Source organism: Puntigrus tetrazona, unplaced genomic scaffold (genome assembly GCF_018831695.1).
Source record: "Puntigrus tetrazona isolate hp1 unplaced genomic scaffold, ASM1883169v1 S000000715, whole genome shotgun sequence".
NCBI classification, from domain to species: Eukaryota; Metazoa; Chordata; class Actinopteri; order Cypriniformes; family Cyprinidae; genus Puntigrus; species Puntigrus tetrazona.
In genome coordinates, this window is record NW_025048327.1 from 264,521 (window position 1) to 288,141 (window position 23,621).

At 39.8% G+C, this 23,621-nt stretch overlaps 1 protein-coding gene across 3 annotated transcripts in view; it reads left to right on the top strand.

The window, feature by feature from the left end:
• The first annotated feature begins 7,039 nt into the window (after positions 1 to 7,039).
• Positions 7,040 to 23,621, top strand: part of lekr1 (leucine, glutamate and lysine rich 1) — a 77,904-nt gene continuing 61,322 nt past the window's right edge. For 2 of the 3 annotated variants that reach the window (XM_043232834.1, XM_043232836.1), the window contains exons 1-3: positions 8,194 to 9,183; positions 9,819 to 9,901; positions 15,735 to 15,949. In XM_043232834.1, the coding sequence (XP_043088769.1) occupies positions 9,180 to 9,183; positions 9,819 to 9,901; positions 15,735 to 15,949 (302 nt within the window). In that variant the 5' untranslated portion in view covers positions 8,194 to 9,179. Of the gene's footprint in view, positions 7,381 to 8,193; positions 9,184 to 9,818; positions 9,902 to 15,734; positions 15,950 to 23,621 lie in introns of those variants that run through there. The other variant, XM_043232835.1, reaches the window with a different exon arrangement.

Genomic DNA, 23,621 nt, shown 5'->3' on the forward strand with positions numbered 1-23,621 from the left:
GGGAACACCCTCCCCACCCTGGAGCCGGCCAGTTTAGGAAACAACAGGTCCCTCGAAGTCTCTGCCGATATGCCTGATAACAAAGTACCCAACCCTCAAACTTACCCTTTTTGTTTCTCATTATTTTTACACATCTGTGACCTTATGTTATCATAAGTAATGTTCAGTACTAAGGCCGAGTCACAATGTGGGATAGGCCCTGACAGATAACTAGAACTTCACCCAAATATAAAGTGTAAACAGCTCTGGAACATGTAAAGCTGGGTGCTGTTTGTCTGCCTGACTGCCCTTGTGGAATTATTACAGCTCCTATCGCTTTACATCCCAGGGGCTGGAACAACCGAGGTGGCAGCGAAAGGCAAAGGACAGCCAGCAGGGAGGAGTCGAGGGTCTCCCCTTGAGGGAAGTCACTGATTACAACCTGCTGGGATGTGACCCTAAAAAGCAGAAACTTACCCTTCTTCTTTACCCACTATCAGTTTTCTTTCTGCATGCTTCCCCCGACCTTTCTCCCTCAACGCCTGTGCCTTGTGTTTCTAAAGGCCACGGAGAGCAGCAATCAAAGATGTGAACCCTTGGGCACAACTTTGAATTACTTGCCAGACATCCACTGGATGACATGAAGCAGCTGCACTCCCTACAGTAATTCCTAGTCACAAGATTGCTAAATGACTGATAAATCTCACATTGGAGAGAGACATATTTGTTTAAGGTATGTTTGGAAGAGACAGGCAAAGAATGTGCGTGATTCAGATATTTAACTTCTTATGTTGATTTCAAATATTTGACTTCTTGTTTGCTTCTTAGAAGAGGGTTAGGCTTGGGGAGAGCCAAAAAGAGCTCATAGAGAGCTCCATGATGCTTGAATCCCCATACTTCCTGCTCAACCCAGTTCCATATTGCTCCAATGACGCCCAGCTGCAACCAATGAACATTCCAGCTCACTTTTTTCATCATTTCAAATTTCTACCATAAGCCCTTAAGAGCAACAGGGGCGGACCAAATATGGGAAGGAGATTGTGCCCTGAACTTAGCATGACCTTAAAAGCAGCCCTGCTCTGCATGACCTCTGCTTTCTGCCCTGAAGTAGAGGGCTCTAACAGCCAGTGTTGGTCAAGCTCAGGATTTTCCCCCTGGATTTTGTTCTTTGCGCGCTTCCAATTCATCTCGCCATCTCGCTCATTTTTTTATCAAGTGCCCTTTTCTTGTGGGAAAAGAGTATTTTGGATTTCTATGAGGGCTTGGTAGTCTGACGGAGCAATCAAGCCGTTCTTTCACTTTTCTTTGAGTCGTCTACCTGTCATTGTCTGTTTCTCTAATTGGATTTTAGAGCAGGTCAGGCAGTGGATATGGGGATCAGGGAGGTTAGGGCCAAGGCTATCCAGAAATGGACAAATTTGCAGGGCAGAAACTTGATAGGAGGCTGAATTGGACTGAAGAATATATAGCGGCTCTATCTAGAGGCCAAAAGGTTATCAAGTTCTTCTTAGTCCAGACCTCTGCTTCCATTTCCCTCCTATATGCCAATAGCTCACTCACTCATGCTTCTATCTGAGCAGTAAATCTTGGGTGTTGTGGAAGACATGTGAATGATTAGCTTACTCAGCAGGCTATAGGTGTCCTAAAACATGATTACCACCACCAGTGCATTCTTGATGATTATTTCATACTGTTTCGACCTCTCATGACAGACTGCAGTTCTCAGTTTTCTCTGAAAATCTCCATCTGGAGGATTAGGGTAAAGGAAAGGCGAGGACGGGGAGAATGGAGAACAGGAAGGAGGTGGATGAGGGAGGCTCATTGCTAGTGTAAACAGGTGGAGTAAATGTGAGGAGGCAGGAGAGATCTCAGTCTGTGCTTAATGCGTGATGGATTGGGACACAACTGCAATCATACATGCTTACATCTAGACACTAAAAATGCGAAATGCTTTTATGATCACGCAAGCAATTGTAGTTTTATTCTGAGAGTCTTGTACAGTCTCTGCTGTCATTTCATGCTATTTGCCTTTTCCGTTCCGTCTGAAGCACTAATCATGCCAATTGAAAAAGACAAGGAAGCAATAAAACTACCATCCAGGATGGAAGTGCTGCCTGTAAATCATCATGAACACTTGATTCATGGATAGGCAGAGTTGTAGCAAACCCCCTGGTACCATTTCCTGACTGGAGCGATGGGAGGTTCTGGAATATGCTGGATGCCCAGAGGAAGGGTAAAAAAAGCGGGGGAGGTGTGAAGCTAGGGGCAGCGTACGTGCCGCACAGCTTGAGACTGGTGCTGGAGGTGGAGACAAAAGGAACAGGATGCTGAGCCCTGCAGGAATGCATACGCCCCGGCAGTATATGCATAACACTCATCCCTCCCACCCATATAACCACACTGGAAAAAGAGAGCGATAGACAAAGTGAAAGGGAAAAAGATGATAGACAAAGGGGCAGGGGCAGTGAGGAACCTCATTAGGGTGAAAGAACTCGGTGTATCTCTCATAAAGGAAATGATCTCTGCTGATAAATTTGCAGGGTAAAGTTTACTGTTGCATCACAGTTTCTGGTTATCAGAAGAATCAGAGCTGATCAACATGCCACCACTGTGATTCACAGAACTCTGATGGGTGCACCTGAAAATAAATTGTTTGCTCTGTGCAGGATGTGTGTGATTAGCATAAAGTGTGCACATACACACAGTCATATGTGGTTTTATTTACTCTTTAACTCTTGTAAACATTTTCAAGTAATAGTAAACTCATGAAAACTCAACTGAAGTATAGCCACCCTTTGCCTTGACAACAGCTTTGTAGACTTATCAGGCAACTGGGATGCTTTTTGAATCATCTTGAAGGAGTTCCTATGTATGCTAGACACTTGTTGGCAGCATATCCTTTACTATCTGTCCAACTCATCCATTTGTAAAGGCAAAACATACATTTGATTACAGAACTCATTTGAATCATTTAAACAAAAGCCCTCAGAGCAAATAGTCATAAGGCATTTAAATTCTGTCAACTGTATTCAAACTTTTGACTGTATGTCTATTTTGAACCAGCTATTTTACGTTGCTGTCTCCTAAATGCAAGTTCCTATGAAAGCCAGCAAGATAAGCTAACGTTCAAAAGCCCAGCTGGATTCCAGGTCTGTGTTGTAGAGAATGCATGCCGTCGTGTCAAGTGTTAGCCTGTCTGGGTGTTTCTTACAACTGTAACTTCCCCTAACCTGAGGGATCTCAATCCAGCCTCTAACATCTTCAAACATTCCTGAGTATTAGTCACTGGTAACACTTTTCATCGAAGGCACACAATACCTTATATAAACCCTTAAGCAAGAGGTTGGACAATAGCAGATTTTTGTCACCCTAGAGGCCCCTCGAGTGTGTTCAGTAACATTGTAAAAAGGAACATATTGCTAATCCAATCAAGCTTCGGACGTGGAGGCCAAACCAGACCTGGACACCCACACCAAATCCTTTAATCACATTTCCAAAATATTGCAACAAGTTTTCCTCTCGGAGGAGTCAACTGATTTAGAGAATTTAAAAAGAATGGCTTTTGCGGCATTCATATGTGTAAAGCACCAAACTTCACCTGCTCGGCACGTGCGAGACGACATGTCGGTGTATCCAAGTGTGGGGGGCACGACAGAGGGATCAGTGAGGAGGTAACAGGTGACAAAGAACAAACACTGGCTCCCTCCATGCAACTGATCCGACATCAGAGTGCTGCTCATTCCACTCGCACAGAACAAGCCCAGGCAGGTTGTCACGGCAACAGTGAGGGCACATAGTCTCACACTACCTGCGTCACCGGAATTCCATGTATGTGTGTGCGTGTGTATACATGAGTACGCTTTTATGCGAGAGGACTGAACAGTTCTTCACGTTGAATTAAAGCAGAAGAAGCCACTCATGATCCGGGCCTGAGAACTTAAAATTCCCCTCACATTCGTGTCCTTATGCTGAGCTGCCATTTTACTGCTGTTGGCTGGACTCTCAAGCAGTGTTTCCAGCAGTGCTTTAATTACAGATACTGGGTTGTTTCTTGAACAATGGGTTTATTTCAGAACCTTATGACACGGCCACTCTTCATGAAGTAAAACAAATGTGTTTCATACAACATTTTGTTCAAGTTTAATATTTCCCATTCCCGTTTGACTGATATAGTTGATGTTGACAAGACATGATTTATTCCGTGTTTTATGTTCGCGTGAAGTGGAGGCTTTGGGCTCGAAACCAGTTCCTAATTAGAAACTGGAGTTCAAATTCAGCCATGCCCAACAACAACTTAATCACAATCAACAAAAACAACTTACTCACCACTTCATAGGTCACATGCAGTGTCACATGGAAGCTTGTTTTTGCCCCTCAGCGTATAAAATGAAAAGTTAATGCGAGGAAAAGGAGGTGTGGCTGACATCTTACTTTTTCAAATCTGAGAATATGAGTGCAAAAAAATCTAAATATTGACAATATTGCCTTTAAAGTTATCAAAATGAAGTTCTTAGCAATGCATATTACTAATCAACAATGAAGTTTTAGTATATTTTTGATATAGTTATTTGATATATTTTATTATGTTGACACGTACAGTGTATTGTTGGCTAATGCTACCCATGCTACGTATTACTCACATATGAGCTTATGCATTGCAGTGACGCTGAACCCTGATTAACGAAAACGTACATGCAAAAAACCTTGTGAAATATTAATCTAAGCAAATTATATTCAATGCCGACTCCTTAACGCTCACAAAGATAACCTGTTCCACAGAAATGATCATTAAAGGTCACCTGTTAAACACGGTGTTCACGTGCGCTGATATAATCAGTCAGTTATGTTGTATTGAGGAGCAAACTGAAACGTATCATTATTTATGCATCGCGCATTTATGTCACACTTAACTTGGAAGATTCTAATCAAGCGGACACACACAACCACTTCCTTACTGTCAGCTTCAATCAGTCCGTTTAAATCCCCCCCCACGTACTCTATTTAACTGCTTGATTAGATTCTTTCCAGAACAATCTCTCCCACCGGTCTCTCACAGAGCTTAGTAGTAAACATCCACACAATAGCCGTTTCAATGAAGGAGCTATTGTCGCTGAGAGTGTTTGCTTTCTCACAGAGGAATCTCTTTCTTTCGGGGCTAGAAGACTGTTTTCCCCTTTCCTGCCTACCTTCAGGGGTGGTCTGGTGGAGTACCGACGGAGAGGGACTGATACGGATCGGGTTTGGGAGAGCTGGCTGGAGAACGGCCCACTAAAACAGTCGCAGTTGAGGGAGAGGAAGATAGTGGCAGGTCTGCCAAAAAACAGACGACGCTTATGAATGGGAAAAGAGCGTAGGGTTATCTTTTGGACTGATAATCTTCCGTAGCTGATTATGCAAAGCCATAACGGATAATGAAATTAATAACGACTGGACTGGGTTAGTTGAGTTCGTTTTAAGCAACCGGAAAATGAAGCACGGCTAACGTTCAGACGTGAACAAGATACTACAAGTCCTCTCTTTTTAAAGCCTGCAGTGGCCACTTTAATCCCGAGTAAAGCAATGTTTCACGTTTATGACTTAAAAGGGTAATCATGTGTTTCAGTCTTGAAATATGAAAGAGTGTTAACAGATATGTTTATGCTTTTGCTGTGCTGACACTAAATGTGGTGCTAAAGTTGTGTAGCAAAAGTCAACGGATCATAAACTAAATATTGTTTATTTCGGTTATTTAAACAGGTTGTGTGCCCGAATGCATTCATTCATTGTTACCGACTTCATTAATATGCAAATAAGGACGTTGACCCAACTGTACAGTGAAATTCTGATACCCGAGTACCCAAATACAAACAGAGTGAAATGTAATCCCATGATTTAAAATGATTAACAATTTCGAGTGGAAATAGCCCATTAATGTTGCCTGTTACATGTCTTTTGAGATTGATTGTTCTGATGGGGCAGATGATTTATGTGGTTAGATGTACTGACAAGAAAGCCTCATTGCTTAGATCTTTCCATGGTTTATCTACTCCAGGCACACTCTGTTGATGATTAACAATGCGATTTTAATCCATTCTGTGACATGATGCATTAAAGTGTATCTAAGGTCACCATGTTGAGTCCAAACCTGTTCTTTAATCTTTTTTAATTACACAACTCAGCATGAACTACAGCACTGATGTGTATTGTCTCCGCTGTCAGTTATTAGGGTCAGTGACGTTCATGCAATTATGCACCGATTCTTCCATAATGTGAAAACCAAGAGCTTTTTTTACTGTTTTTTTTTTACCCCACATTTTCAGACAATAAATGAATGAATGTGTTCCAAAAGTTTGAGACCACACTGAAAAGAATTTCATTTAAATCTGTAAATAATAATAAGTAAAACGTATATAGTTCTGTATATAGTGTTTTTGGATGATATCAGAATAAATCCTTATCTTTTTTGGTGCAATTATGTTATGTGTTAAAGTAACTTGACATTATCGTAATAATTTTCATTCTGATTACATGATCAATATATACATGTCAAAGTTGAGCTAACATGGGAGGAACTAGACCGTGATGTCCATAAAAAGTACCCAACCAGTGAGAATCATCTTTGGGCAATCCTTCAGGAGGCTTGGAGTAATGTATCAAGTCAATGTTCGAATAAACTGACAGCTCGGATGCCCGGATTATGCAGAACTGTAATAGCTGCTAATGGTGGATATTTTGATGAATCGAAAAAGTAAGTATGTAAGGCAGTGTACATGCATACCCATAATTATGTAATGCAATTTTAATACAGTTAGCCTATATGATAATATATATATATATATATATATATATATATATATATATATATATATATATATATATATATATATATATATATACACACACACATAAATCAGATCAAATCAATGTGAAAAACGAAATAGGTGTAATGTAAATGTAATCAAAAAGTAGTATACTTTTATCATCCGAAATGTGTAATATCATATAATTTGTAATACACATTCACAGACAAAAACAAAATAATTATACACAATCATAATCATTATAAAGAATATGTATTCTTCAAGTGCAACAATTAACATAATGCAGCCCGCATTTTACACCAGTTGTTTTCTTTGTGGCGAAGAACAGGCAGGATTTACAGCAGTTGTGACGCAGTTGTTGATGCCACGCCCCCAGTGCTTAATGCGTGACTGCTCTCAGTAAGTCACAGCGGTTATTTGAACTGATACGGCGGGGGATTGTCACGACATCCGCCGCTTAAATGTGTAACACAACGCGCTGCCGTGAGAAGAGCCGAGTCGCCTCTGCGTTTCTCATGCAAATCTATTCACAAGGGCTCTTTTAAATCTCCCTTCCTCCATCTTTAAACACACAGGCGTGCACGCAGTCTCCTTCGAAAATGTACGTAAGCCTATTGCCCGTCTTTATATATATAAGTAAATGTATGTAAGGTCACATTCCTGTCTCTTTCGATGTATCACGGGCTACGTACCCCTCGCCCACTTCTCGGTTCTTTTTAAATGTGAGTTTATTTCCTATAACTGGCCGCCGGCATGAAGCTGCCCGGTAAACGTCAGGCACCTTATGCTTTAAAGCGCTCTGTCACGGAACCGGGACGATAACGTGAACAGCAGTCACGCCGCTGATAGGGAAAGCGACACACTGGCCGTCAGCTTTAATTGATTTTGCGAGATTGGGTTAACACGCGTTTGCGTGCAGACAGCACGAAAAGACCATTTGGTGTTTTTAGGTTCCCCGGGAGGCGCAAATCCCCCGGGACTGAGCGCGAGGCTGAACGGTTCTACGTGGAGACAAATAACAAACCTCAGCAAGCCTATTTATTGCACAGAGGAAAACATGCCCTACTAAACAACAGAGCGAGTAAACAACTAAATAAAACGTTATCTGACTAAATATATAAACGAGTAGACACAAACGGCGCGCATTTTGACATGCTGGCATATAGCCTACCTTATTTATTTACACTTACAAAAACTGGTGTATGTGCAAGCGTATATATATATATATATATATATATATATATATATATATATATATATATATATATATATATATATATTTTTTTTTTTTTTACAATAAATTGGCTCGTTGAGGTTTATTTACATACAATTTACTTTTTTTTTTTACTAAAACCTTATTTTATGACATGCAGCACAATACAGCAGAACAAATCTAAAATAAAAAAAAGCTGTCAAATGACAGGGCCGTCTCCAATGCCTCTACGAAAGTACACGTATTTTACAAGTTGCTAAAAAAACCTACATTTTATTTTTATTCTTGTAGATTCCACCCGTTCCTTCCGCGCTCTCACGCAAAGTCCACATTTACGCCACGGCACGCACACGGGATCGCGCGCGCACGCAAACACACTCATTCAGTGACTCGTCCTTTCTGCAAGGTTCTATTTACATTACACACTTCCCCATACACATAGCGTGCCTGGATGAACTCTATAAACGCGAGCTTCCCAGTCCCCCAGGGCACGCTGCCATTAAACGGTGGTCGCTCTCTGTTGGATTAACATGACTTCAAACGATTAATAAGCAAGCAGCGTGCCTATACTGTTAATATAACTTGTTATTATTATAACGTTGTGACATTATTATTCGATCTTGAAAGGATAGAATCCAAAGACACCCGTTAGCAGCAGAACGAGCTCTGCCCGGACGTTGCGTGTCTTCCAGGGTTTAACGTGGAGAGACACATAAGGACGGGGTTTCGAGGATTTTCTCTAAAAAAATCCCCTCAAAGCCCACTCGTTTTATTTTTATCACGCAGATCCTCGCTATTCTGCTGTAAATACGGATCAGCCATCACGAAGACGCACGGAGCGGCTGCATTTTTAGACACGATTTACAATAAAAAGCCACGCAAACTTTATTAACCCATAAAGTTACTGTCAAGGAAGCGAAACGTGGGCACGGCACCGTCTAAGGAGGATCCTTAAATACACGCTGTTCCGTCAGTTTGTGGGCCGGGTAAATGAATCACTCTCCTTCGCTCTGAGAATACTCAGCCGGTTCAAACGGTTCATAGAGCGTTCTATTCTTTACGCTGCTTGCGTAGAAACGAGCGTCGTCGTCATGGTGACCGCGTAACGCTTAAGTTTCGCCCCAAAGGCGTGCTTTTCACGGGCAGTGATTTAAACGAACCGAATTCAGCCGTTTTGTAGCAAAATAATGGGTATGTAATTACTTTTTACGTGCAGTTATATATATATATATTTTTAAATCCGAGTCTTTTCATTAAAATGTTGAAAGCTATCAGGCATTCAAACAAACAGTTCCTTTGTGTTCAAGCTAGCTTACATTTTTGCTATTCTGCTAGCAGCGAAAGGATTTAAAATAAAACTCAAAGTGACTCCTGAATGTTTTATTAAAAAGTCGTGGAATGAATGAATTATCATGGCATAGTTATTTTTGTAGTTATTTTTGCTCTGTTTATATTAGCTGTGAGACAATGTCTTTTTAGTGCCGTTGTGATAGGCTGTTATGATCAATATATATATATATATATATATATATATATATATATATATATATATATATATATATATATATATATATATATATATATATATATACTAAGCTACATGGGTTTTTACTTGTATATTTGACGTTGTAATTTCATTGGTCACGTATGTATGTATAGTTTTTATTAATTGTTATTTCAGTTATATTTTAGTACATCAAGTTGAGAATGAAACAGCTAGAGATTTAGGAGTTATATTTTGTAATGATTAAAAAAAACCCTGCTTGTATACTGTCTCTGTCAGTAAATTCAGTCAAATTAGCATTTCTTTGCCTTCTGTCCTATAGAGGAGACACCTAAGGAGACAGCTGATAAAGGAGAAATGGAAATTCACGTCCCCTCGTACCCCCTACCCCTGGAAATACAGCAGGTAAACAACGTTCATTTCACAGATTTCGCACCCCTGCTGTGCAGATGTAATTGCATAGGTTCTCAATTTGGTTGCTATTGTACGCCATTATAATTACAGGCACTTCACATCTCTGCACGATAGAGATGGAAGTTTGATCCTTTGTGATCCGTTATGCTCAGGGGCAGCTGGCAAGAGATATGAGAAGATCAGCATTCGTTCTCTCTGATTTATCAGGTGCCTTTGTTTCCTAAAGAGATCGCGTTGCACTGGGTCATTCGGAGGAGTTATATTAGCGAAACCTACTTTGTGTAGCGAAAACATTTAGACTTTCTTCATTTGCCTTTTTTCCGCCTGTGTTTTTCTCTCACAACTCCACAACAGGCCGGTTTACCTTTTTGTGTTTGCCGGGGTGACACGGGAAAGCATTAAAAAGCAGTAGATCAATGTTCTCGAAATGCTAAGGATTTCCTTCTTTAAAAGTAATGTAGAGAATGTATTTTTTTTTCTTATACCGTATATATTTAAGACTGTCTACTGGGAACATCGACTATTTATATGCATAAGAGTATTTTTACTCTCTGATTTATCTATAGAACTGAAAGTTAAGATACCAAACTACGCTCACCAACCTTTTTTTTTGGTGAAGTCACGTGCACATTTTGCCCTAAGACACCCTTGCATTATGAAACGTCTTTACACAGGGAGGATCCCATTTAAATGAACTCCTTTTAGCATTGTGTTCCGTGTCAGATTCATGGCGTGCCACTCACAGGGTAAACACAAGGTCAAGAACGCCTTTTATTATCCTTAGGCTACGAGCAATTAATTTAACTATTTTTATATGCCTCGTAAAAAGAGTTTTTCACACACAGCATTTTTGTCTCCGATGTCAATCAAAAACGATAAAGCGCGTTCGACGTTTACGCATACACACCTACTGTACTTCTGTTTTATCGATAAATTGACTTCACTTCATGTTTTTTTTCCTTCCTGACTTTAACCCGCATCCACCTATTTTAAGATTTATTCGATTTATTTTTGATGTTAGCGTGGCAATGTGACGAGAGGAGCGACGGAGATCCCACCGAGTCCCACTCTGGTGCCTCTCTCTAGCTCTGTTGCTCTCTAAATAATGAATGGGACAAAAACAGCCACATTTTTCTACCTTTGGGAGACATGGGGGAATAATGGCGGCACGTGTCGCCTGTTTAATGGCAAGATAGTACCCTCGGCTCCTCCCGCTGCTCACCCTCTGTGCTCAAACAACACCTTCTCTCATCTCTCTCCTGCGCGTCTTAGGCTGGGTAGTGCAAAATGCAAATGTAATTTGGCTTTGGTGTGAAAATAACATTTGATTAGCTGGTAACTTTATCAGGAACTGCAGTGTAACGCATGTGGTTGAAACGGCAAGAATAATCTTCCACTTTTACCGTAGTGGAAAATACGCCATTTTTTTGAGGTTTATTGAGGATGTCTAAAGGTTTTTGTTTTCCATCCAGAGCTTCATACGGTGACACATACGTGAACTATTACTCAAAACGCAAGAATGAATGTTTTCATTAGAGGTGGCATTTCAGGTAGAGGCTGGCTTCTGATTAAAATCAAGGCTCAAACCATTTACGGTTTCAGGAAATTAATTTTATATTATATTTCTAGATGTTCATTTACTTATACGTCATACATACACACTACCATTTAAATGTTCGTAGTCAGTCAAGAAATTAGTACTTTTATTCAGCAGAGGCACGTTATATTGATCAAAAGTGGCATTAAAGACGTTTATGATTGTACAGCAATGTATGAATCAGCTCAAAGGGGCGATAATATTAAATGTGTACTGAGCACCAAATCAGCATTGGAATGATTTCCAAAGTATCACGCGACACTGGGTGCATTGCAAGAATGAGCTGCATTTTAAAATGTTTATTTTAAATGGTATTATTATTACACATTATTCCTGTTTTATTGTTTTCAGACAAGTAAATGCAGTCTTGACGGGCAAAATACAACTATTATAAAATCATTTAAAAAACAACACAAAATTTTGAATGGTACACAAAATTTATACAGATTCATTTTTATATGTTGACTTAAAAATATGACACCACGAGGGATACAGTGACTTCTATTTTGAGAAGTTACATAGAAGAAAACAATGTAATAATATATAGAATTATTATCATTATGAAATAATATATTTATATTTTTCTTAATTGAAAGTATAGTTTCATGGCTAAAACTCAAAACTTGAATGAAAAAAGCCATAGCAAAAAAGAAGTGTTCTTGTTATTTTTCTGTCATAAGAACAATGGAAAACAATGCTCCGCCCCATGGCTTGCGGCTTGTTTTTCTCTGTGTGCGTTGGGCTGTAGATCAACATGCGGTCAAAGGTGATTCTTTCAGCCACTGCCCTCCTTCTCCCTCCACGCAAGGAAGTGTGCGTGAAGGCGGAAGAGGAAGGAGGGAATTGGTAGAACTCATCCAGGCGTCAAATTCACCCATGATTGCTGAAGGCCATCGTCTGCCCCCTCCTGCCCCAAGTCCTAGTCTACCCCCCACCCCACCCCGCCCTCCCCAATTTCCCTCTCAACGGCCATCCTGCTGTCATGTAATGTGTTGGCACTGTAGGTCCAGATGAGAATCTCAGCATTGGCTCATGGTACAGTGAGCACCACGGGGGCCTTTATCTCCCTGAAAATCCACAAAGCTGCAGTCACGAACCGCCCTCTTATGCTCCAATCGCACACTTGCTCTCAAACACAATTTAGAGAAACTGGGGGAAAATCAAGGAGAAATTCCTTAACTGCTTTACATGATCAGCAGTGTCTGTGACTATTTCATTGGTATAGGAGATAAGAGAAGATCAAAAACATAGAGATCTTTTATTATTTACTACCATAACTACCATACACAATAACATATGGCCAAATTGTCTCCAATATTTGACGTCCTTCATTGCGCTTCTTGTCAGGATGACAACAAGTTATACAGTTGTCGACATTTGAAGTGAATCAAAACCTTTATTTCAACATTGTCCTAAAACCTGAAACAAAACTATTTTCTTGTCTTAGGACAACCTTGGTTAACTTTTTGATCCACTTCAAATGTTGAACAACAACAATCTACTATTTCTACTTTTGTATTAAGTGAAAAAAAACAAATGACAAGGTCAAAGATGGCGTTGTATTTTTGAGTGCATTTTACTGCATAACATGCTTTTATATCTACTTAAAGTAAAGACGAGTTAAGGTACAGTTCCGTTATTTGTCAAGCAACTTTGTGTCCCAGATGATTTAAATAAAGAATTATCAGAGGAAATTGATAACAGGTTGCTTTGTGTAACGGTCGGAGGGGGTGTGGTCATTTGTGGAGGTACTGGCGGAATGTTGCGTGCCTGTAACACTGACCCATTTCTGACACAGGATTTGATGGAGGCAGATGAGAATAGGGGAGGGGTGAGTAGAAAAAAAAAAAGATTAGGGGTCTGTTTTTGAAGACCATGGCACGTAAACTGCTTTTTCCTACCCGGTGTGCATGAGACGATAACCCCTGATGTTTGATGAAGGCAGAAAGGTTCCATTTAAATTAATTATGCCTCTTTCCTTGATAAGACCTCTGCTGTTATTTTCGGCCCCCCTGTTATGAGTCATATGTTTAATTCATCTCATCCTAGGGAATTGTGGCAAGCGCCATCATATCAATTAAAAAGACATAAAATAGGCTCATTTTGGCTTCTAAATGACCTTAAATGGGAAGTGTGTAATTTCTGCACAACTAGCAGCACTAAAAAGGAACTGCAGTCTGTTTGCTTTAGGAGTTACAGCAACAGTGGCATAATTTGGGACGGCCTGTTTGTCAGACAGTGGAAAAATAGGACTCATCCGAAGTCATTATTTTTGCAATTTTGCTAATAGCACAGAAATTACACACTGCGCCTTTCATTTGACTTTAAAACGTGCGACCGACGTGACCTGTCAGTCAAATTTTTGAATCTGAAAATGTGATTTTTCTTCTATTCACTGAAGGCTTTTATATTTTTCCCTTGAGAAGAGATGTAGAAACAGGGCCTTTCATGTCTTGAAGTATCCATCCAGCACGGTACAAGGTATGTGTGTAAGCATGTGTGTGAGGAGGGCAGTGGGTATGCGTAAGTGTGTTTGAGTGCTAAGCGAATGTGTCAGTGCCAGGGGCATAGGCCTCCCGGAGGGCCATCACTGTCAAGGGAACACGTTCCTACTGGTGGCAGACATCCTCCCCTAAGGCCAGCATGTGCGTGTGTGTTTAAGCCTATGCATGCGTGCCTGTCTCTGAATGCGTGAGGGAGAAAGAGCGGGGGGATCAGGGTTTTCAGATTTCGTGCAAATGTTCGCATTTCTCCGGGAGGCAGAGGATTGCGCGCGTGTGTTTAGACAGTTAGGTAAGCAGGATCACAGGCAGGCTTTAACTGAGACGGGGTCAAACCCATAGAGCCAAGTGTTGCGTTTGGGTGTTGATCAGCACAATAGCCGACCTGAAAATAAGCAAAGAGCCAAGGGGTGAAAATGACTGGTGAAAGATGGGATGATACAAATGCAAATAAATCATTTGGTTTCTCCGCTCAGCAAGAACATCTCTATCACTTCTCTTTTTACAAGCGCTATAATCAGAACGAGTCGCAGACCATATATCTTTACAGCTGCGTGCCCGGCCATCACGAACACATGATCTCTTACAGTAAGTGTAACAGAAACTGACGCTGCCGCAAAAAAACAACAAAAAAAAACTGCTGCGTCTGCTGAGTCTCTTCTGTTAATTGTTGCTTGTAGTCACAAATGAAAGGGAAACACGTTGCCAGCATTGTGCTGTTCAGATCAAGGTTTAGTGGGCTTTTGTGTGGCATTTGCGATGACAGGTCTCTTTCACTCTAGGGAGGAGTGGCGAGGCTCGGTTGTTTGTCATTCTCATAAGGTCATTATAAAGCTGCCACTGGATTCAGTGAAGTGCAACGGTGTATAGAACTGACTTATATGAAAGCGCAAATAAGGTCTTTGATATGTAATCAATGACTAATTTTCGCTCTCTGGAGTCCTGGCATTTTTGGGTGTGTTTGCAGTGGTGTTGCTAGGCTTTTGATGGATGGGCGGATGGTTGTGTGGTAGAAATATAGATCAATAGATAGTTGGGCTACTGATAAAATTAAACAGGTAGATAGTTGGGTGGATAGTTGTGCGTTAGATGAATAGATATGTAGATAGTTATGTGGATAAATGTGTAGGTGCTTGGTAAGTAGATGGAGAGATAGGTAGATAGTTGGGCAGTAGATAGATGAATCAGATAGTTGTACGTTAGATTGGTAGATAGATAGATAGATAGGTAGATGTATAAGTAGATAGTATGCGGGTAAAAGGATAGATAGGTAGATAGTTGGTAGACAGAGTTAGGTGGTAGATGAATAGCTAGGTAAATAGTTGGGTAGATATTTGGGCGGCAAATAGATGGTACATAGTTTAGATTGATGGGTAGATAGTTGGGTAGATAAATGGATTTATAGGTAGATGGTTGAATGGTAGATGGATCGATAGATATTTGGGTAGATAATTGGGGAAGATGGATAGATAAATTGGTAGATAGTTGCATGATAGTTGGGTAGATAGGTAGATGAGTAAATGGATGGGTAGATAAAATGGTAGATGGATGATAGGTCAGTAGGTGGTAGATGGGTAAAGTGCTAAGCGGTTGTGTGAGTAGGTAGATGGGTAGATAAATGGTTAAATAGGTAGATAAATGATGGCTAGTCAGACGGGACGATAGATGACAGATTTGTGAATATTTGTGATAGGTTGACTGTGTTTATATTTGTGTTTATGTTCAGATGGATCATTCTGACAAGACCTGTCGTTACTGCGGTGTAAGTTATTTGATCCTGCACGAGTTCCAGCGCCTGCAGGAGCGTTTGCGGGAAGTCGAGAGAGAGCTGGAGCAGGAGAGAGGAAGCACAGAGAGAGAGAGAACCCTGAGAGAAAAGCTCCAAGAAGCCTACGCTCATCTGGAGGAGCTGAAAACATCTGTGCTTCAGCAGCAGGAAACGTGAGTACCAGTCACAGTTCCATGACTGCACATATCTCATTACTCTAAGGCTGTAGATACAATGGGAAACTTTTTGAGCAATGTTGCCGTCAACAGGCAGCCAGGTGAGACACAGGGCTCGCGGGCAATCTAAAATAACCATTCTCAAGGGGAAAGTGCCCAAGCAACATGCTCTGTGTGTCATCGGCCTTACATGAACATAAAAGAGTATATTTTTAGCACAAATAATTTTTTTCTTTTCAGTTCTGCGTTTTCATTGCACACATTCTGCATCCGTGGTGCATGAGATTCATTTTGGTGAATATTGATGGTATACAGCGTTCATCTGGTGTATGAGCCACCTAGCGCTGAATCCATAAAGGATTATGTATAGAGAGGCCAGCTCATTTTCACCCATGGCACTCTAGCATCGTAGCAGGTTTTGACAGCCAGTCCACACATTTCCTTCAGAAAATGTAAAAATCCTCTGTCTATCGTCCCACTGCAGTAAACCATCAAAGAGACTTACGGCAAATAGAGAGACTTCTTACATCAAATCCCATCTTCCCCTTAAAAGTGTATAACCTGTCAGTGCTGCAGAGGAACTATGATTTTATAGCACCTATTTTCCTCTTGCTTCTCTCTGTGCTCTTTCTGTCACCCGCTGCAAAGTGGTTAAGCACCGACAGGCTAAAATATATAAATTCACTGGTGTAGAAAATCTCACACCCACTGCATAACATACATTCAGTCTTATACTTCATGCAGCATCCACCCACCTCTTACCTAAAGCATTTATGGTTCTACAGTTTAGATCCACACGTCATCCTACCCATTCAAACTAGTTAGTGAATCAGGTTCTGGCTAAAATACTAATTTTAATATACTAGTTATCTGGTTTACAAGCATATGCGTCCTTTGACCACAAATTTGAAGCAAATTTCCAACAATACATTGTATGAGTCCAAATTTTTGATAACAAAAATAATTAGGATATTTAGTAAAGATGAAGTCCCATGAAGATATTTTGTAAATATATCAAAACTTAATATTTTAGTAATATGCATTGCTAAGGACTTCATTTCGACGTGATTAAAGTATTTAGATTTGTTGCACCCTCCTCCAGATTCCAGATTTTCAAATAGTTGCGTCTCATCCAAATATTGTCAAAACAAACCATATATCAATGGGAAGCCTATTTATTCAGCTGATGTATAGATTTTCATTTTGAAAAAGTGACCATTATGACTGATGTTGTGGTCCAGGGTCACATATTTTTTGGTGTGTCAGTTTGTAGACAATGAACTTCGTATACAGAACATTGTAAAAATGGTCCAAGGCAATGTTTTTATAGGTGGGCTTCCCTGAGAGAAACCCCAGAGCAGTGGTTTTCAATCATTTTACCTCCAAGGCTCCACATTGTCCAAGACAGTTGACAAAGGCTCCTCAAGTATGCAGAGATATTCCTGCCGTTATGACAAAGTTGCTACAAATTAATTTACATGACTTTTGCAGTAATTTGTGATTAGCAAATAGCAATATATCAATATATTCGACCTTACGAGTTCTTATAGAAATGTCCACATTTTTTGCAGATTGTATACATTTTGGAACCTTTTCTGGAACCCTGGTAACAATAAAGCACCAAATACCAAATACATCTTCATTTTTTCTTGTATATTTTACAGCTATTGTAAAAAAATTTTTACAATATAAAAACTAATTGAAAAAAAAATTTGTTCATCAGCATGCCACGAGACCCTTACCAACTATTGTTCGAACATTTAAAAGTGATATTTAATTATAAAAAAAATATTTGGAAAATTTCATACGGTAACTTCGCTTGTTAATGTTCGGGAATCCCTGCCCTACAAGATCTTGGCAGGACCCTCTCAATCCGGCCCGGGAAATCCAGGCCCCTGATTTGTATGAATACACATGTGAGTGTGATCACTTTATGTATATCTATTTGCGTACATGTGAATAGTTCCTCATTCCTTGGGCTCCTCAGCTCTGGTTTCCCTCGTGAGTCACCACGAGAGAGACATGCGTGCGTCTTCTCTTCCAGCTGACGTGAATGCCAGGCATAATTATACCACCACAGCAATCAGAAATAAACCTCTCAACACCTACGCCTCCGCAGCTTAGCGCAGACAGAAATTCAGAGAATGAGGAGAGAGGTGCAAAGCGAGTGTGTGATTGTGGATCCTATTTCAGCGCTCTTTCCCGCTGTTGCTGATAATAATAGCAGGTTGTGTTGTCCGTGTAAGCTCACGAGAAAAACCAAACAGCGCAGCAGTCGTGCTTCTAGATTGGCCCCCACTGATTCATTCATGCCCAGCACTTTCCAAACTGACACGACAGAGCAGAGGGCTTAAGTGTGCATGTGGTGGACTTCTGAAATGAGGGTGCATTTTTATTTATATATATATATATATATATATATATATATATATATATATATATATATATATATATATATATATATATATATATATATATATAGTTCAGAATCATGCTTTAGTTTAAGTTTTCATTGATTATAACTAACCATTGTTCATCTAATCAGGGTAAATGGTTCTAAGAACTGTCAGGTATGGGTCCAGATGTATTTTTACGTGAACCTGGTATGGTGAGGCATGATTGCAACTGTTTTTGTCTTCAAATTCTCGGCATGGTTAGACAACTATGTTGAACCTTGCTGGTAGAGGGCATCAATAGTTGGCTAAGAGGAAGCACGCTATTTGAACAGCCAAGTGAACTGTTGTGCTATGTTAAATATATATATTTAAAAAAACTCAGTTTGGCCTGTGGAGGAAACACTTGTGCTTATTGATATTTGGCCATGCATATCACCTCAGCATTTTTGGTATGTCGTCGCCTTATTTTTATTTCATTTTATTCGTCAAGCGTTCCTTTTTTCTGTTATTTAACGAAGTAAATATCAAATAACAAATGTCGTATTTAGATTACGTTCAAAAGAGCTTCAAAATCAGCACCAAGGTGGAAATTGAGTGGCCCGGATCGGCATGGAATGGAATGGTTCGGCAAAGAGAACCGTTCGACCCTTTGGTGGAAAAGTGGCTATTATTACCTGCAACCAGTCGCAGGACCTTTAATTTGATAAACTGAGTGGTCACTTAAAACCAGCTGAGTCACAGATAATAATTCCAAATGATTTGATAGGACTAAAAGTGTTGCTATCTGAGCAGGAATGCTGGGTCCGCACTGGATGCTTTTAAAAGTAGTTGGATTGCTGCTTTTCTTACACTACACGACTGTCTGGAGTATCATCTAGTGTCTGTTGTTTGCTCACTACATGACAGATCGGCAACAAGCGGTCACATATTACACAGATTTTCAATAGGAAGAATCACTGTAAACTGTTGTTTCACACGTCTTTGATAATACATACTACGCAGCATTGATTTAGCCTCTGATTTTATGCATTTGTCGGTGACCCAAAATGTGAAAATAGGGGCTAAAATCCTGCTGCGTTTAGTCACTTATTTGCACAGTCAGGTCTTTATATATTTGGAAACTGACATGATTTTCATAATCTCGGCTCTGTATGCCACCAGAACAGAATAAAAAAATAGTTAACCAAGATGAAAGTTGAACAAAAATATAACACAAAATGCTTAGGAGTAACAACCATTTTTATACACAGTCCTCCGATTTTTAGTCCTCAAATATTCATTTTTAGTATTTTGTTGAGAATCCTTCGCAGGCAACGACTGCATTAAGTCTGGAACTCATAGACATCATCAGAGACTAAGTTACCTTCTTTATGATGCTTCGCCAGGCCTTTGTCTTCAGCTTTTGAGTTAGCTGCCCACAGCGGTCCTTTTAAAAAGGGGAAGGCATATATTAAAGAGCTGCAATGAAGATGAACAAATGCAAAATAAAAAAGTTTAGAACAACATGAGGGTAATTAACGGCAGAATTTATTTTCATTTTAGTATGAACTTACCCTTTAAAATTAGATAAAGGCTTGAAAAATAGGTCACCGATTAATATTCTAGTGACAAAACATTTGTTTTAAACAGCCTAGTTGGGACTTTCAGTTTGACTCAGACAGTTTGGCGACCTGCTAGTGAACCCTCTGAGGTGACACATATCAAAACTCAAAGCTAGAGAAAGGAAGAGGCAGATGTGAGATGGCAGTAAATGGGTCGTGGGAGAGAGGGCATGTGGTAGATGTAGATAGTTTAGTGGGCAACAACATCCGTGACAGAGGTGTGAGAATGGTGCAGGCAGGGTTCCTTTTTTTTTTTATAAAAGGCATCGGCTGCTATGTGAATAAAATGAAATATAATATAATAAATATTTCAGAATCACGGCTGTGCAGAGACCCTTCGACCAAGCACATTTTTTACGCCGTTGCCGCGAAGCGGGTGCATGCGTTTTTATGTGTATGCGTGCGTGTGGAGCTTTCGCAATGATGTAGATTTATCGGGCTGACAGCACTGTACTGGCTTTGGTGGTTTTTCACTTCCTCGTAGCGCAGCTCTCAGCTGTTGAGACCTTGATATCTCGGTATGTCTTGCACGCATGTTTACCAAACGCTCCGTCTCTGCGGTGAGCCTGTGAGCGTGGCTACACCTCCGCCAGTGTGAGGGTTAATATGTTTGCATCTCTGTGTGATTGCATATGTGTCACAGCCACCATAAAATGCGCTATACACGTACGGCACGCAAGCACAAAGACGCGCCTTTTGCACGCGGTTGACGCAGGAAGTGGAGGAGGACAGCATATAAGGGCGTCGTTTTTCTTCATATGCTTTTCTGCCCAGCAACTACACCAAAATCACATACTTACACGTTCTAATTAGGGTCTGAAATATAAGGTTTTAATGTTTCACGAGCACGCGTGAATTAAACGCTTAACTTATTCAGATGCCATTTTCTCCTTGTCATATCAAGGTGTGAACATGCTTTATTCGATGGTAGATTATTTATATGCTAATGCATGTTTGCAAGGACTCTCAGTGACGGAAAAGGCTTTTGTTTTTGTGAAATTATTTCTGACAGCTTCAATTAGTTTTGAGATATGAATGTTGAAAGGACCGAGCTGTGCTTAGCTTTGTTCTCACCTTAACTAATGGAGATGGACAGGCCATCTGTGGTACCTGCTCTTCAAAATCAGCCTGAAATCTTCACATTTTTCTTAAATATATGCATGCATGTCTACGTATTGCTGTGCAAATGATAAATATACACAGTGCACACTCACACACACACTTTATTTACTCTACTAATAAGTCATGCCAGCATTTTCCATTAATTGACTCATCGAACATGTTTATAAAACGTTTAAGGCAGCAACTATATGCTTAATAGGTTTTTATTACTTTACCTCAGATGCTTTGTATGTGGTTGCTAAGCTAGCGAGCAGTGGAGCAGTTCCTGTTTTCTGTCTTTGAGTTCAGATGGAGGTCACACAAAGGTTTCTTTCATTATTGATAAGAGGTTCTTCTAGTTGTGAGAGTGTGTGAATTTAAATGACCCCCTGGGTCTCCCTGCAGGGCTTAAGTAAGACCCCATCAGCATGGTATCATTAATGTAGCTTTAAACCTTGTTAAAGCCCACTCATGGGTCCCCGACACACCCACAGGGCATCAGTATCCATGTCAGATTTATGTGATTGACAGGGTCAAAAGATCAAATGATGCACGATGGGATTGGATTTATGCACGGAGACTGATGAGGCCTGGGTTTACAGAATAGATTCATCTAGTTCAAGTCTGTCTAGGGCCCTACAGGGGATCCTGCAGGTTTAAAAGGGAAGCATGGAGAATGTAAATCAGACTCTTTGGGCTATTTGCGATGGTGCTCTTGATTGTCAGAAAGAGGCTCTGAATGAGTCGACGGAATGATTAGAGATTCAAATCAGGCCTGTGCCATGCCACTTCAACACAGAACTGCCCTAAACGCTTTCCTTTGATGTGCTGCAATATGATCTTAGCTGCAGCCTATAAGCTAAAAATGCAAAGCATCTTTTAGAAATGGAAAAGGGGATAAATAGCCTTTGGTGTTTCATGTTGTGATTATGAAAATCACACTCCTGTGTCTGAGCACTACAGTAATAATTACTCTGAAACCCATAAACACTACAAAGAGACCAGTCTCCACCAACAATTTTGAATTAATTATTTACTGATAAATTTAATTATTATCAATTATTATTAATTATGTAGCTTTGTTATTTTGTTAAAATTGAAAGCTAGCTTTTTTATATAATTATTTATCTAAATATTTTACCAGTTGTATAGTGTAAGGACATATATATATATATATATATATATATATATATATATATATATATATATATATATATATATATATATATATTCTAAACTTTTTTATTCTTAATTGAACCAAATCTGTACAGTTCCTTTCAAGCTAATAATGAAGCACACTTACCGATACTTTTTAAAAACCTGCATATATTATTAATAACTCAGTTCATTTGTGCTGTATTTGTAGGTGTGTGCATGCCGTCATGCATCATATCTATCTTCATACTTGGACTTGACAGTTTAATTGGCCCACAGTAAAGGTGGTGACAGACATGTGGGTGCGTGTGCGTGTGCGTGTGCATTCATATTTGTAAATGTACAATGAGATGTTTTTCATTCAAACCTGGAAAACAATAGGATTTTAAGAAATTTCAAACAGGTGGGATATTACATAATGAGAAAAATATCTTTAGGTCAATAATCAAATCAATTAAATCCGTGACACTGATCATGCGACTCTTTGACAGATCTCTAGTCGCACTGTTCGTGTTCACGATCGCTGCAGTCATTAAAGCATTTCACGATTCATGTTGATTTTTCAAGTCTTTACGTTTTTTATTCAAATCGTCATGCTACTAATTTGTTTTAAAATGAGAAGCAAAATGCAAAATTTAAGCGTTTTGGTCTCAGTGGTCTTGCTGTATATTTACACGTAAAGCAACGCTAAAGCACATTTGGGTTGAATTATTTGAAACTGAAACAAAGAAACCTTTTGGAGTGATGATTAGATTACAATAATTTAGATACATCCTTGGCCTGTTGTTTCTGCTAGCAACCAAGCAAACAGTGAACGGCTGGCCGTGATCCTCTCTGCTGTGGGTCTGAGTCAGCACAAATTATGCAAATATACTATTTTACTCGTCTCGCATGGAATATTCATAAAGGATATATTTCCAAATCAAAGGCACCAGTCTCACAGACTAGAGCATGTTCTGTCTTTCTTGCTTAAAACCTTTGTTGCTCTTTCTTTCTTTCCTTCTATCTTTCTTTCTTTCTTTGCTTTCTTTCTTTCGACCTTTCAACCTTTCTTGTCCTTTCTTTCATTCCTTTTACCTTTCATTTTTATTATTTCTGTCTTTTGACCTTTCAACCTTTCATTGAGGATGTATTTGCAAATCAATGGAACCACATCGACAGACTAGAGCACGTTTCTCTCTTTCTTTCTTTCTTTCATTTGTTTTTCTTTTGTTCCTACTCTATTTTTGCATTCATATTTCAAACAGGTGTACATCGTGTCCATATGGAAAGCGATGGAGCTGAAACACGAGCTACATTTTCCATCCTTTCTTCCCTCGTCACCGCAAAACCCCAGGCCCTGCGTTTTTTTTTTTTTCCGTACGTCTGCATACCCATGCCTGTACGAATGTGAGAGATATTTTGTGTATGCAAACC